At 42.9% G+C, this 16417-nt stretch overlaps 2 protein-coding genes across 3 annotated transcripts in view; both read right to left on the bottom strand.

The window, feature by feature from the left end:
• atp8a2 (ATPase phospholipid transporting 8A2) overlaps positions 1-3244 on the bottom strand; it is a 48768-nt gene extending 45524 nt beyond the window's left edge. Inside the window, exon 1 of one of the 2 annotated variants that reach the window (XM_062985721.1) lies at positions 3048-3244. In XM_062985721.1, coding sequence (XP_062841791.1) covers positions 3048-3090 — 43 coding nt within the window. In that variant the 5' untranslated portion in view covers positions 3091-3244. The remainder of the gene's footprint in view (positions 1-3047) is intronic. The other variant, XM_062985722.1, reaches the window with a different exon arrangement.
• Positions 3245-4669: 1425 nt separating this feature from the next.
• On the bottom strand, positions 4670-14311 carry rnf6 (ring finger protein (C3H2C3 type) 6). The gene is made up of 4 exons (XM_062985713.1): positions 14271-14311; positions 10972-11127; positions 10201-10320; positions 4670-9894 (listed from the first exon to the last, which is right to left on the bottom strand). The coding sequence occupies exons 2-4, from the start codon at positions 11111-11113 to the stop codon at positions 8183-8185; spliced, it is 1974 nt and encodes a 657-aa protein (XP_062841783.1). The 5' UTR covers positions 11114-11127; positions 14271-14311; the 3' UTR covers positions 4670-8182.
• Between the last annotated feature and the right edge of the window lie 2106 nt (positions 14312-16417).

The raw sequence follows: 16417 nt of genomic DNA, 5'->3' as shown, positions 1-16417 counted from the left end.
TAGATGCCTGACCGCCTGATAACACTGCGTGTGTATGAAAACAAAAGTCTAAATTCACAGAGTCGGAGAATTCACTGCTCAAGCTCGAATCTCCAGCAAAATGAAAGAGTTAATTTAACAATTTGTAAGTTTCAACTTTTTGTTCATGTATTTTTTGGGTTTTTCTTTATCTTGAGCTGGGTTGTGGTGGGTCTGGTTCACTGGGAAACACTGGGCGCGAGGTAGTACCAGAGACTGTCTCCCAATCACGTCTGGCACACCTAAGATTCAAACCCAGATCTCAGCACTAGTGGGCTAGCTTTTTTCTTTTCTTTTGTTTGTTTATTTATTTATTTATTTTGCTTTGTGACTTGCTTTACTGACCGTAAATCTCTTCGAGCCATCTAAAGGAGTCAGCAGCTGTCGGTTTTGTGTGTAGGTGTGGCAGCGTGAGTGGATTAATTAAAAGATCCGGCCGCAGCACTCGGAGATAAAGAGAACAAAAATAAAGTGGCGATTTGAAGGAACAGCTTAGGTCAGGAGAAGTAAACTGCTGCTGCTGCTGCTGCATCGAGCGCTTTATCAGGAGGGGAATTTGCCTAAGTGTTGTTTTGGCTGATTACAGAGAGGAAACGATCACATTTGCCAGTAATTAAATTATTCTCTGGATAAAAAGCCGTTCATAATGACAGCGAGTCTGTGTTCTAATTCTGGAACGTGATCATGAATGAGCAGCTGGTTGAGACCTCGGAATGACGGGGAGCCCGACTGTGCTCTATCACGGCCAGCACATTTTTACACCGAGCATCTGGTCATAGGGTGGCACGGTGGGCAGCACTGTCCCCTCATAGCAAGAATGTCCTGGGTTCGAATCCCAGGTGTGAAGGTCCAGGTCCTATTTGTGTGTAGTTTGCATGTTCTCCCCATGTCTGTGTGGGTTTCCTCCGGCAGCTCTGGTTTCCTCCCACAGTCCAAAAACATGCTAGTGAGATGAATTGGAGATACAAAGTTGTTCATGACTTGTTAACTGATGAATCTTGTGTAAAACATGATGTTAAAATCCTAATAAAATAAATAAAATGTTAATACTGGCCAAGAAGAAACAGTGACCTCCAGCACAAATTCCTGGATCAAAGTTTACACACACGTGAGAGATCAGCACTTCTCTTATCTGTGAGTGAATGATGGTAACATACAACCGATCCTGGTTGTACATTTTAGTGATTATTAAATGACATCTGACCATCTATACAAACTTCCCCCACCATAAACAGTTTGTCTCTTTCTCCCAGACCTTGACCAAGAGACCACTGTTCTTTAAATGCACCTCATGTATATTAACAACCCGGGTTTCAGCGTTCACAATCAACTCCCACTGATCAGGTCAGCGAGATTAGAACAGAGCTGTTAAGAGTACGTTAAGGAGTTGTGTAATGTATAGTGTTACGTAATGCTTCCCAACCCCTGTCCTGGAGATAACATGCTATAGTAAGATATCCACCCTCCCCCAGCAAGCGTTTAACGTCATGACGGACGAGTTGATCAGCCAGTGTGTTTTCACACCCAAAAAGCCTTAGCAAGTGCCAGTGCAAATGTTTGGTAGGATCAAGATGCATTTGCACTGTTATTTGGTGTTGCAAATAATAACCTTTACAATAATACCATTTACCAGACGCCTAACAATAGTGAGCAATTAAGGGTTAAGGGTTTTGCTCAAGGGTTCAACAGACAACTCGGCAGTGGTGGGGCTTTAACCAATGACCTTCTTTTCACTAGTTCAGTACCTCTGCCCTTACAAGATGATGTTTCTGTCATAAACCTTTAGATAAATAATCACGTCATTTACGCTTGACTGATATGCTGAATATGCTGGATTTCCTCCCCAACACGTGTTGTTTTTTAATTTTTTTATATAATGTAGATTTAAATACCTTCCAAAACTTAGAACTTAAGAGAAGTTTTATGTTTGGGGTGTGTATCTGTGCCCCTTCTTCAGTTTCTTGCACAGCAGTTTCTAAGCTCATGTTGAAGCTTGTTAGACTGTGAACAGCGTCATCTGTGTCCCAACAGCTTCTAACTAACTAACTAACTAACTAATTACCTAACTAACTGCATCTGTCAGGTCTATTTGTGAATCAACCACAACCTGCTGGAGTCAGTATGGAATCTGTGCATTATGCATTGGGATTTGGATATGTGATACCACATCTTACCTTCCCTTTCTCAAGACACGGCCAGCTGTGCCTGTAGAGCACCCGGCAAGGCCGACAGCCCCAAGACTTGCCACTAGACTTTATATACGTTTTAAGGGACTTTGAAGCAAACAGATTATAGTTGTTTTCTCATTTACATTTTCAGCATTCAGCAGACGCTTTTATCCCAAGTGACTTACAGTACAGTTACAGTATATTGTCTGAGCAATTGAGGGTTAAGGGCCTTGCTCAAGGACCCAACAGTGGCAACCTGGCTGTGGTGGGGCTTGAACCGGGAACCTTCTGATTACTGGACCAGTACCTTAACAACTAGGCTACAGCTGTTTTCTCAGTACTGAAAACGTGAGGAAATCCTTGTCTGTGGTATAAACATCCTTACTGAAGTGGTGGGATAAAAAACATTGTTTTATGAGTATCAGTTTAATGAGCTGATTATTCAGGTGTACAAAAGCTGAAAATAAAATATAAAATATAAATATATGAAATTATAACTGTCTACTTATTTATGCTGCGTTTACATCATGATTCAGATTAAATTCTTTATAATTGTAATAAATAACAACAGAACGAACCGCGTATCAGCAGGGAAGCTGATGTTTACACCACAATAAGGACCGGACACGCAGTGGTACCGACCTGCCCCCGTCCTGGTGCGGATGAACAGGCCGTTATGTGACAGCCACGGGCCGCACCGTGGAAAAACAGCGCTCGTTTGCGCGGCGCGCTTTGCGTAACACCGGCGCATTCACAGCCGGCCGCGTCCGTCCACTGACTAATCGCCCCCCACGCGCGCCACCCTTCACCCCGGACCCCGAGCATCTCCGTGGGCAGGACTGACGAGGCCGCAGCGCTTACCTCCCTCACTGTGGATCTTCTTCGATCTCCGGTTGAAGTACATCCTGCACCGGCGGCTGTGGAGCGTCCCAGCACGGCGGGAGCACGGAGAGCATAGCCGAGGACCAGAAGTCCAGCTCAAGACGGACAGACGGTCCGCACACGGTGCCGCTTACCGACGGATTGATCCTGCGCGCTCACGTCAGGTCATTCACAGACGGCGCATCGGAACGGGAGCGCGCACAGCACGCTGTTAATCCTCCACATGCGCGTCACCGCGGCTGTCACTCAAGCTCCGCCCACAGCGCTCGAATAATTTTGTTTATTTTATTTATTGTAATTTCTGTCTGTAAACATGTTGGTTATAAGAGTAAAATCAACCTACACCAACTAATAAACCTCTTTTAATTGTTTAAGAAACAGAAACTAAGTTTATTATCTCATTTTGCCTCCTTTTATATGCTTTTAATCAAAATATGTATCAAAATTTACGTTTTGTAACTAAAAATTAATCAAAACAAATATTTAATCTTTAATGAATGCAATATAATAAATATATAAAAATTAAACATTGTGTTTTTAATTTTTATATTAAAAATATTTTAATAATGTATTTATTATTTTTAAAATTTATATATATATATATATATATATATATATATATATTATTTATTATAGTGTATGTCTGTAAACATGTTGGTTAAAGTAATTTGCTCATTTTCCCTCCTTTTATATGCTTTTAATCAAAACGGTATTGGTAAATTTACGTTTTGTAACTAAAAATTAATCAAAACAAATATTAAATCAAATATTTAATCTTTTAATGTGTATATATATACAGTATATATACACATTCACTTTCATACCCGATTCTTTCGTATTCAGGGTCACAATGACTGTAGCGAAGAAAAAAGGGGAACACATTTACTCACACCTAGGGACAATTTAAAGCAGCCAGTACACCTAAGGTCATGCTTTCATCACAGCCCATCACCAGTGAAAAGATCAAACCCAGGTCCTCAAGGCTCCAAATATCTATCAGGTTCAAGTCAGTTTGTTGACACTACAAAATTTCCATTCTGTTCGTCATCGGCACGTATATAAGGAATATCTTATATTTAAAGATGTCTCAATGCACGACGTTGACTGTAAGGTTCATGAAGAGTGAGAGGTCAACAGTTCAGACTGTGGTGATGGTGTAATTATGTGGGGAAAGTCTTGTTTAAATGCCACTTGCTTTATAAATATTACTAGATAATTAGGAATATGTGCATTCATAAACGGTCACAGTTTAGCGTCTTGTAACGGCGAGTAAACATGAGATTGCATTATACAAGTCATGTCAAGCTATATTTCAGGCAATGAGTTCTAAAGACTTTAGGAGGCTTCCCGGTCACCACACAGGGATCCAACCTTTAATGGATCCATAGAATTACTTACTGCACTGACTTCAGCATGGAATCTGTTCTGAGAGCAAAACAGCCCCAATCCAGTATTTGTATGGCATTTCTAATAAAGTGTCAAGCGAGTGATAGTCTGTACACCGAATACATGGTTTAAAACAAAAGGCCGAAGGTCAGATCAGAAAGAAACCCAAAAAACTACTCTTATTGTGGACAATTATAGAGACATAACAAACCTAATTTAATTTTAGGAGCAGAAAAGTGATTTGCTCATTTAATTACATCGTAACATAATAACATATTCGTAACTGTTTTAGCATCACATTAGAACATAATACATAGTCATATTACAAGGTCATTTCTTGCCCCTTTAAATAAGAACGAAATAAATCATTCTGCATTTAGTGGCCAAAGGCCTCATCATACTTTCTGTCTGACATTCATACACACGCACGCGCGCGCACACACACATACATACATACACAAAATAAGAATTTTCTGCCAAAAAACAAAATAAACAGAATAATACAGAAATGTCATCTTTCCTAGTGCTTCAATTAAATGAAACTAAAACTTAAGAGGCTTGTTTAAAACAACAAAAAATAATAAGGGGGAATAAAACAATGTACCATCTCATCTTCTTGGAAATAAACAAAACGAGCCACTTTAAGGTTGAAGTTGAGTCCAGTCAGCTGTGTGTGTTCAGTACGACCCCGATCATGCAGGATAGCAATACAGACTCTATAATGGTGCTTAAAATGCCCTTTAAGTGCTTCTCCATCACTACAGGTCTCTGTGATTGCTCTCGTTTGTTAACATACACCGTCACAATGATGTCCGCATTGCACAATCGTGTCATTACATATCAGTAAACGTGTAAAACTTTGTGGGGTCTATTATTAAAAGAAAGGAGTCTGGATGAAAAACCAGTGGAACTAAAACATTCCAACAACTTAGTAATGAGGTTTGGCAAAGAGCTGAAGAACCTGACAGGACAATATTGAAGAAATCTAACTGAGCCTTGAAATAAATCTGAAGTGTGTGTGTTATTACCACAAACAATCATTTTGAAAGAAAAGAGCACTTAAAGAGCTTAATTATTAATGAAATTAAAAGTTTAGATACACCTATAAGGGGCGTGTGTCTCTTGAAAGTCTTTGGACGTCACTGATTTTCAGAACTGCTCTTTTTTGTTTTGGGACTGAACGATTGGTAAACAATTCGTCACCCAAAAACTTTCCCTTTCAATCTGACGTCCTTCCGGAGTGTTCTGTGGGTTTTTCAGAAAAATCTGGCAGCAGTTTCAATTATTGATTCAATGGTTGCATACACCTTGCATCACAGGGGAAGAAAACGGTCACCATGACCGAAAAACATCGCCTGATTCCCTTCAGTACAGAGAAATCTTACCACTGGCCATTTTATTAGGAACCCCTGCATGTTCATGTAACTGTCCTGTCATGAACCAGAAGCACAAAGTATAAAATCATACAAGCAAGCACAAGAACTTCACCTCAAACATCAAACATCAGACCAGAACACATGTGATCTGAGGGACTTGGATGGTCACAGTCTGCCACACAAAAACATCTAGTGAGCGGCAGTTGATGGAAACGTTAACTGAAGCGCCTGACCCGTCTGTATAACTGTACATACTGCACTAAAGCCACACGACTGGCTGATAGAGTATTAACATGAAAGAGCAGGTGTACACGTGGGTAGTTGGACAAAACTCATGTTTGTGGTAATAACTCGTTCACAGCAGATGATGTGGATAAAGATTTAAGCTGAAATGAAAACAATTGCAGGAAATCAGCGATGATAAAAACAAAAAGGACCTAAAACTAATCATCACGATCATCTCATTTATTTCCTTCCACTCATCATATCATTGCACAACCCACAAAAAACTATAAAAAATAATTAATTATCCCTCAATTTAAATATTGTGACCTGCATTTCGGTTCTAACAAAGCTCCATCATGTTATCATCTGTCTACAAACCAAAAGAAATAACACATGCACTCGATGGATCAGACAGTTAAGGGGTTTTATAAGCAAATAGGTTCATGTATAACTAGTGCAGGAAGAAATGGCTTCATTGTCATTCTTCATTCTGTCATGGCTTCATTTACTTTGATTTACACCCTCCATAAAACTGATTATCATATTACAGCATTCGAGCAAAAGTGCAAAATCTACATGGGTAATTCTACAGACATCTAAGCTTTACTGGGGGGAGGAAGTGGTTCACCAATGACTTGGATTTAGGTCAAAACGTGTACCGCTTTGAAACAGTTGACTATCTCAGTGTTGAGTTTTTATACAGCTTTTTGCTTTATGATTTCAAAAATCTACCCCAGAATATATATTTCATTCATAAATTGTACATCTGTAGCTCCCACACCAACACGCAACTATCTAGTGCTGAGATCTTGGGTCATGGACAATTCTGTATCTCCAATTCACCTCACTTGCACGTCTTTGGGCTTCTGGAGGAAACCCACACAGACACTGGGAGAACATGCAAACTCCACACAGAAAGGACACGGACCGCTTCAGCTGGGAAACGAACCCAGGACCTTCTTGCTGTGAGGCGACAGCGCTATCCACTGTTTAGGGCCTTGCTCACAGGGGCTTAGTGCAGTAACACAAACCGCAAAGAGATAAAACTGATATTTTGAAGGGTTGACCCGAGCTACAAACAGATCGAAGAGAAATCCTTTGACATAGAAGTGATGTAAATATGATTTATATGAACTACAGTCACCTTAAATAATTCAAATCTTTTTATATTATTATTATTCATCAGCTCTAATCTTCACAGTGATGGACAATTTTGTCTCTCCACTTCACCTCACTTGGACGTCTTTGGACTGTGGGAGGAAACCCATGCAGACACGGGGAGAACATGCAAACTCCACACAGAAAGGACCCAGGACCTTCTTGCTGTGAGGCAACAGTGCCGCCCACCAAGCCACCGTGCCACCCCAAATCTTTTTATATATATATAACTGTGATTTGGCGACTGTGAGATAACTCTGACAGGACTGCCTAATAACGGCATGAATTTCACACTGACTGTCACTTTTGCTGCATATTACTGTAATATGATGGTTAATTTCATTAAGGGTACATACAAAAGTAAATAAAAATGTCTTGTCGTGACCCTGGTACGTATCCTCTATGTAGTGTTTAGTGGCTCTTCAATAAAACAAACAAAGAAAGTTTAAAAATACAAATTGGATATGGAGCAGATCTCCATGATCATTATCAGCCAATAGGAGCTTAAAATGGAAGATTTAGTTTTTTGTTTTGCAATAAGAGCTTTAAAATGAACTTTAAAAGACATTTTTTTTTTTCAACGGAAGTTTAAATAACCATCTACACCGAGTCTCATCGCGGGACCTCAGAAGCACAAGCGTTCATATTTACACATGGACAGAGTCTCGCACGTACAGTTCATCCTATAAAATCGCTTCTGTGAAATCAAACGCGGCGTAAAGTGAGACTGATTAGCTTTTGCTAACACTGATTCATCACAGTTAACGTGTGTTAACGAGGGCGGGGTGACGGAGAGGAGACTACGCGGAGCAGAAAATAAAAGTCTAAAAAAATAAAGCTTTGTTAATTCTCTGTTGTATTCGTATTTCTTTTTTTCCTTTCGGTTCTAACTACAGCTGAAGAGAGCGGATCTGGATGAGCGGGCACGTCGACCGGGGCGCTATGTACAGGCGCGGTACCAGAGGGGAATCAGTCCTGGTGGCTGGAGAGGATGGGCTGCCTGCAGATGGGGCACGTGTTGTTCTCCGACAGCCAGCGGTCGATGCAGTGGATGTGGAACTCGTGGGCGCAGGGCAGGCTGCGCAGCTTGTTGCCCTGCGCGTACTCGTTGATGCACACGCTGCAGGCGCGGCCCTGCTCGCCCTCCAGGCTGGCCTGGCCGTAGGTGCGCGTGGCCAGATTGTCGATCTGCTCCTTGGTGAGGCCGCGCGGGTGCTCGTCGTCGTCCTCGTCGTTGAGCAAGAAGAAGTGCGCCAGCCGCAGGATGGGCAGCGTCCCGTTCTCCACTAAATTGTTGGTGTCTCGTCCGCCGGCGGCCACCCTCGCCTGTCCCGCCTCGCCCACGGGTCCACCGTCTTGTCGTGAGTCCGTAGTAGCGGCTGTCCCCTCGCCCTCCTGCGCCCGATTCGTTCCGGGGTCGACGGCGACGTTCGGTCCGGCGACGGCGCCGCTCTCCGAGTCGGCCTCGGTCTCCATCAGGGAGCTCAGCTCGCCGAACCCGGTCATGATCTGCCGCAGGATGGAGCGAAGCGCCGTGGAGCTCGGCTCGCTCAGACCGGTCTCGGAGATGCGGCGCAGGGGAATACGAATGGTGCTCACGTAGGTGCGGATGCCAGCACGCTCCGAACGAGAAATGGTCCTCCGGAAACCTCCGCTGTCGCTCTCGAAGGTCACGGTGTTCTCGGCGGCGCGGGCGCGCGATCGCGTACGGCTAGCGATACTGTCCCTGTCGCGGTTCTCGCCGGGTCGGATGCGGCGCACCTGCAGGTCGAGCATGATGGTCGGGTGCCGGCGTACGCCTCCGGATGCGCCCGATCCCTGCGGCTCGCCCTCCTCCGCGCTGGCGTCCGGAGCGGCTTCTGCAGGAGCGACCGTTTCCACAGACGCTTCACTCGTCTCCATAGCGACAGATGTGTTCACACTGGGCTCGGCAGCGGGAGGAGGGTTGCTCGGGGCGGGGCTAACACTTTGGGCAGAGTTTCTATCTAGAGGGGAGCGGCTGCGTAACGCAGACCGGGACGGAGCCGCCCGGCGCACCCGGCCGCGCGTACGAGTCCTGGCGCGTGCCTCGCGGCTAGCTCCCGCCCCCTGCGGGCCGGTTTGAGACACAGCATCCGTAGAGTCCAGACCTTCATTATCAGCATCCGTGGCTTCTGTATTATTAAGCAACGTGGGCGAGGCTTGTACTTCGCCCACGACACTGGCACTATACTGCTCTTGCGTTTGGGAAGTGGACGGGCTCTGTACAGAAACGGGCGCCAGCTGAGGCAGAACGAGGTTCCTTCTTAGACTCGTATAAGGTGCATGAGAGATTAGGGGCGGAGTTATGGGTGGGGTAGTGCTACTACGAGTGCGCCGTGCCTGCGCCCTTCTCCCCAAAGCGGGGTACGGCGGCGGAGGCCGAGGGGGAGCGCGTAAAGACACGGAGGCCCTCTGGGGGACGGGGGATTCGGCGGGTTCAGGGGCGTCGTTGTGCTCGCCGGGCTCGGGCTGCTCGTGGTTGATGTTGATCTCCAGGCTGAAGCGGAACTCGCCGCTGTTCGGGTTCGTGCGGCTGACGGCCCGCCACGTCTGGTTGCCGCTCTGGCCGCTGCGGGTGGCGTTGCCCGTGCGCCGAAACGTGTTCAGCCACTCCAGCAAGGAGTCTCCGTTGGTGCTCTCGGCCCCGGGCTCGACGGCACCTGCACAAACACAAGGGAAACGACAGAGAATTTATTTATTTATTTATTAGGATTTAACGTCACGTTTCACATGCTTTGGTTACATGACAGGACAGGTAGTTACTGGTCACACAAGATTCATCAGTCAGTTATGGACAAATTTGTATCTTTAATTCACCTCACTTGCACGTCTTTGTACTGTGGGAGGAAACCCACACAGACACGGGGAGAACATGCAAACTCCACACAGAAAGGACCCGGATTCGCGCAACTAATAAAACTCTTTTCAAGTGAAGCTTTCGTGCCGGTCTGTACGCTCGTACTCACCGCTGCTGCCCTCGTTTCCTGCCTCGCTGTTCTGAGGACGTGTTTCGGCTTGAGGCTGGGAGGAGACTCGCTCCTTTGCTCCGTCCAGTCGCTGCCTCAGTTCCTCAGCTGTGACTTCACCTTTCAGAATGAATAATGATTGTCAGCTTGTTAAACTAACTATTTGTGACAATATAAAGCAAATGCTAATGATAAAAGATAATTACATTTACATTTTCGACATTTAGGAGACGCTTTTATTCAAAGCGACTTACAGTACTACGACAGCATACTGTCCAAACAATTGGAGGTTAAGGGCCTTGCTCAAGGGCTCAACAGTGACAATCTGGCAGTGGTGGGGCTTGAACCAGCAACCTTTTGATTACTAGTCCAGCACCTTAACCACTAAGCTGTAACTGCCCTAGTATTCCCTCTTAACAAATCTTTAGCTGAACAGTGTTTGTAGATTGTCGTCTATTTGTACTAGATTAAGGAACTTAAACATCACAAGCGCAATTTCAGCCGAGATTATGATAAGAATCGGGCTAAAGACCAGCACCAGCCAATTAGATTCCGATTTGTGGCTAAACAGACATCATAACAAACAAAACAGGCAGACATGGACAAGCTGGGTCAGTTCTACATAGAACAAGCTTTTAATTAATATACGGGATGATGCATCCCCATAAAAGCCCAAATAAAAACACTTCTGCCACAATATGTAACACAGCAGTCATGTGACGGCTTTTAAATAAGGAGCTTTTGTGGAGGTGAAGGTCTATGAGAAATTACCTGGCGTGCCCAGCAGGTTACTGTCTCTCATCAAGCGATACTCCTCCTCGCTCAGCTCATCGATGAAGTGGTAGTAAGCCTCCTCCCGTCGAAGACGTTCAGCCTGACGCCGACGTTCATCTCGCCCGCCGGGAGGGTCCATCACCACCAAAACCGCTGTTCGCCGTCACCCCAGAGAGGAGAAAAACGTCAGTGCTGTTAGCGCCGTTATACTCACCTGCTAACGGAACAGCAAACGGAACTCTGCACAACCGTACAGTTTATATATGTTGGATTACATAATCAAACACCAATCAATCAAAACGGAAATGATTACAGAATGACTGCATATCACCGAGGGACAAATTATAAACTGCTTATGATATTAATGAGCAGAGAACTCGAGCACCTGAATTTGTGCAAATCTCATTAATATTTGACTGTGAAATTATATGCTCGCTTGATTGGGTTTAACAATTATTAATACATATTTGACAATATACGAGAAGTGTGAAGCATTTATTTGTGTCTTTGTTAACCATGAGTATGATAATTTGTATGCATGTGTAAGCAACAAGTATGACTCAAACATCTAAAAGCAACAGGAAGGATGTCATCATACTTTTAGCCACATAATGTATATTAATGAACGCCTTTTATTTATAAAGCACCTTTCACCGTCTCAAGGTCGCTTTACAGGAGAGGAGGAACTAAAATACTGTTTAAAAAGGAAAGACGAAGTAGAAGAGCAATCTCGCAGGGATGAGGTGGAGAGTTCCAGAGCTGAGGAGCAACAGCACTGAAAGATCTGCTCCCATTGAGGACAGTTTAGTCAGAGGCGTAGAGAGAAACCTTTAGGACCTTAAGCTGGGGCCAGACCATGGAGAGCTTTAAAAGTAAAAAGCAGAATTTTATGTGTGATGTGATCAGAAGCATAATTATTTTTGCTTTTATTTGCAAATTGATAAACCAGGTGTCATGTGATTAATCCAACTACATTCCTTTTATTTGCTAAATTTGACCTTTTTTTGCATTTTAGGGAAAAGAAACAAGACAAAAATTATACTGAGCCAACACAGAGTGCAAAAGTGTGAAATGTTTGTCCCTCTGCAGACATCAGGTGGTAAATCGGTTTCACTTTTACAGCTGTAGTGTTCTGTATAATGTCCTGCCTGTGTGTGTGTGTGTGTGTGTGTGTGTTTACAGCAATGCATTCTTCACATCCTGTCAGAAACAGATTTCGGAGTCGCAGTCGGAGTTTGGTCATTACTCAAACACCCCAGAGGAATGTAAATCAGCTGTCAGTTTCCTTAAACATTACCAAGCAAGTGCAAAGCAGAAAATGAAATGAAATGACTCCAACAAGACGAAATAACAATAACTAAATAATACGCAAGCAGCTACTGGTGCTTCTAAATCTGTTATACAACCTTTAATCTGCGATAAACTTCTGGACAACCACAGACTAGTGGTCAGGAATCTGTGGTTCAAGTGTAACCACTGCCAAGTTCCAACTGATGGGACTCTGATCAATACCCCTAACCCACAGCAGCTTGCAGTTCATTCTGTCACAAGTGCAAGTCACTAAGGATAAAAAGCATCTGTTAAATGTTGTAAATATGCCCATATTTAGGGAGGTTCTCCTTGCCTCTGTCACCCTGGGCCTTCTCGTTAGAGTGTTTCGCTCATTAATGGTCATTGAAACCTACACAAAACACAAAACAATACACTTTGGCTAAGTGGGTGGCACTGTCGCCTCACAGCAAGAAGGTCCTGGGTTCGATCCCCAGGCGGGGCGGTCCGGATCCTTTCGGTGTGGAGTTTGCATGTTCTCTCCGTGTCCGCGTGGGTTTCCTCCCACAGTCCAAAGACATCCAAGTGAGGTGAATTAGAGATACAAAATTGTCCATGACTGTGATTAATAAACTTGTGAACTGATAAATCTTGTGTAACGAGTAACTACCGTTCCTGTCATGAATGTAACCAAAGTGTAAAACATGACGTTAAAATCCTAATAAACAAACAAACCTTGTCGGTTTAGAGAAAATATAGAACATACAAATGTAGTATTTTATATACAAGTTGAAGATGATATATTTTATTTGTCATAAATACATATACAGGTGTACAGTACAATTAAATTCTCTGTTCGCATATCCCAGCTTGTCTGGAAGCCGGGGTCAGAGCGCAGGGTCAGCCATCGTACGGCGCCCCTGGAGCAGACAGGATTAAGGGCCTTGCTCAAGGACCCAACAGTGGCTGCATAGCAGAGCCTGGATTTGAACTCCCAATCTTCCGGTTGATAGCCCAAAGCTCTACCCACTAGGCTACCACTGTCCCTAATATTGTAGCGGTAACTTGAAATTTCCTAAAACACCCATTACTGGGGAAAGATGTGCATTAAAATCTATGTAAATAGAGGCATTTGTAGCCTAGTGGTTAGGGTACTGGACTAGCAATCGAAAGGTTACTGGTTCAAGTCCCACTGATTCCAGGCTGCCATTGTTGGGCACTTGAGCAAGGCCCTTAACCCTTAATTGCTTAGACTGGATGTACTTTGGATAAAAGCGTCTGCTAAATAAATTAAATGTCAATGTAGGGAATATGCATTAGCTCTGAATATGTACATTTCTGAGCACAATACATATTAATACTGCATGCATAATATAGACAAGCGAATGATGTGTGTATATATATATATATATATATATATATATATATATATATATATATATATATATATATATATATATATATATATATATATAATATATATAAATATATATAAAAACATTATAGTGTAAATTTAATCTTTTATATAAAACTGTAGGCCATGGTGAAGAATGCAAAAGCTAGCGGAGCGTTGACTGGCACTGTCAGAGCATCCACCAATCACAGGCAGAGAATTCATGATTGACGCATAAGCCGTCCAACCAAAACAATCCGGGGGCGGGACAAGACCCCGAAAACGTCTAACACGGTGTAAACTAGCACTAACCGAGACACAATGAAGAACAGTTGTTTCCTTTTAAAAGAGTGTTCAATACTAAATGTAATTCACTAACAGCGAATCGGAGCGTTAAAATCCAGCAGTAAGTGACAATGTAAAATAGCAGACTGTCATTGTGTGAACGCGAGGCAATTCTTAATGATGTCGACAAGCAAGCCGACATGCTAAACCGCTAACGAAAAAGCCGTTTGTCATTTGTCACACGAAAAGCATAATGAATAAATAAATATACCCAGCAAAACACCAACAAGACTGACATTTTGCGTATTAAACACGAGCAGCCATTACACAATAAATAAACTGTGACTACCTGAAACAGCAGCTGTAATATGGACGAGTCCTTTCCTCTCCGCTCTGATTACAAATGTAGTATGGATGCGTTATCTTTTCTTCACACCCGTATTACAACACAAATCCCACCTCCTTCGCGTTGATTGGCTATAACCGCCCGGCCTTTTGCGCAACCATAGGCTCGCAGCTCGTAGTCCCAGGTCATTGTCCAATCATAGCGTAGAATTGCGCAATGCTAGCCAATCATAAAGGGGACGACAGATATTTCGGAATACGGGTAGTAAAAGCTAAAAAACGAGCACCAATGTAACTACAAAAATAACTGTCCGAGCAGCTACTTTTACAGAAAACACGTTCCGCTTTAAACCGAGCTGGATTGTTTCATAACAGTGAATCAGCTGAGGACCCTGGGTTCCAATCTTAACTCTGGTCACTGTCAGACTGTTATATTTACATTTACATTTCTTGCATTTAGCAGACAGCAAGAAGGTCCTGGGTTCGATCCCCAGGTGGGGCGGTCCGGGTCCGTTCTGTGTGGAGTTTGCATGTTCTCCCCGTGTCTGCGTGGGTTTCCTCCGGGTGCTCCGGTTTCCTCCCACAGTCCAAAGACGTGCAAGTGAGGTGAAGTGGAGATACAAAATTGACCATGACTGTTTGATATTAAACCTTGTGAACTGATGAGTCTTGTGTAATGAGTAACTACCTGTCCGGTCATGAATGTAACCAAAGTGTAAAACACGACGTTAAAATCCTAATAAACAAACAAACAAACAAACATTTAACAGACGCTTTTATCCAAAGCGACTAACAATACTGTGAGAGTATATTGTCTAAGCAACTGAGGGAGAAGGGCCTTGCACAAGGGCCCAACAGCAGCAACCTGGCAATGGTGGGGCTTGAACCAGCAACCTTCTGATTACTAGTCCAGTACCCTACCACTAGGCTACAATATACTGTTGCCACTGTTGGGCCCTTGAGCAAGGCCCTCAAACCTCAATTGCTTAGACAATATACTGTCACAGTACTGTAAGTCGCTTTGAACAAAAGCGTCTGCTAAATGCTGAATGTATCTTCCAAGTAATTTAATATCTTAGTGTGTGTCAACCTGTTATGAGATGTGCCCTGTCCTGGGTGTGTTTTTGCCCACAGCACCCATGTCCAGGATAAAGTGGTCAGTAAAAATACATTATTCAGTCAAATTCGCTCTTGCTTTTTCAGTTCCCACAAAAGCAATTCCACAAACTCACATGCAGTCATGCTTTTGTCTTTATTTATATACAGTAAACATAACAGTGCACTTAATATATATGAACATATTACCAAAAATATACTTTAACATTAATACAACAATAAAAATATCAAAGAAAAAACAAAACCAGAGGAGTTACAAATAATTTAAGAAATCTTGTTTTAATAGCCTGACAAAATAAAAAGAGAAAATAAAATAAAATCCTTCTTAAACATGCGTTATCTCTATATAAATCTAAAGTGCTTTAAGACAGTTAATAATAAACATAATTTCTTGTTTAAAGAGGGGCTCAAGGAAACATGCATTGGAACTGGTAATGACAAATAAATGGTTGAATTACAGGTACTTTTAAAGAAAACACGTTCCGCTTTAAGCCAAGCAGGTTGGCAGGCATTAATATACACACAATCAACTTTTATTAACGTTATACATCTATAATATGTATTATTATACATATAAACAAGCTATACTTATAGTTTTATATGTATATAATCTTTATTATAATCCATACACACAATCAACTCATTATTATTATTATACAAACAAGCAACAATGGTTAACATTATAGTCTTTATTATTATACACACAATCTACCTTTATTTACATTACCAAGCAGGTTGGGGTGGGTGGTGCACAGCAAGGTGGATCCTGAGGACCCGGGTTCCATTCTTTAAATGGTTGAATTTTGCCCTCCGCTTCATCTGTTTGTTTTTCCTGATTACAGAGGAACCACAGGACAAAAGCAGACATACATATCATTTAATTACCACCAGAATAGAGCTTTAATTATTAAGTATAATAAGAGGACGGGCACCTACATAAATAAAGACCCCCTTTAAGGATCCACGTGGTGCGTCACAAAGCGCCTCCTCTGAATTAGCGGCTTTTGCTGCAGTTTGCGACAGTGCCGTAGAGCG

The sequence above is a fragment of the Trichomycterus rosablanca genome, chromosome 23, assembly GCF_030014385.1.
Source record: "Trichomycterus rosablanca isolate fTriRos1 chromosome 23, fTriRos1.hap1, whole genome shotgun sequence".
NCBI lineage: Eukaryota > Metazoa > Chordata > Actinopteri > Siluriformes > Trichomycteridae > Trichomycterus > Trichomycterus rosablanca.
The sequence above is the reverse complement of the archived record's forward strand: the minus strand, read 5'-3'. Positions and strand labels throughout refer to the sequence as shown.

Excerpts from the sequence above, each read along its gene's own strand:
- rnf6 (XM_062985713.1), bottom strand. The coding sequence starts at position 11,113 with ATGGACCCTCCCGGCGGGCGAGATGAACGTCGGCGTCAGGCTGAACGT. Across the intron at positions 10,321-10,971 it reads TAACCTGCTGGGCACGCCAG|GTGAAGTCACAGCTGAGGAA; the intron begins GTAATTTCTCAT and ends TCATTCTGAAAG. Across the intron at positions 9,895-10,200 it reads AGGAAACGAGGGCAGCAGCG|GTGCCGTCGAGCCCGGGGCC; the intron begins GTGAGTACGAGC and ends GTGTTTGTGCAG.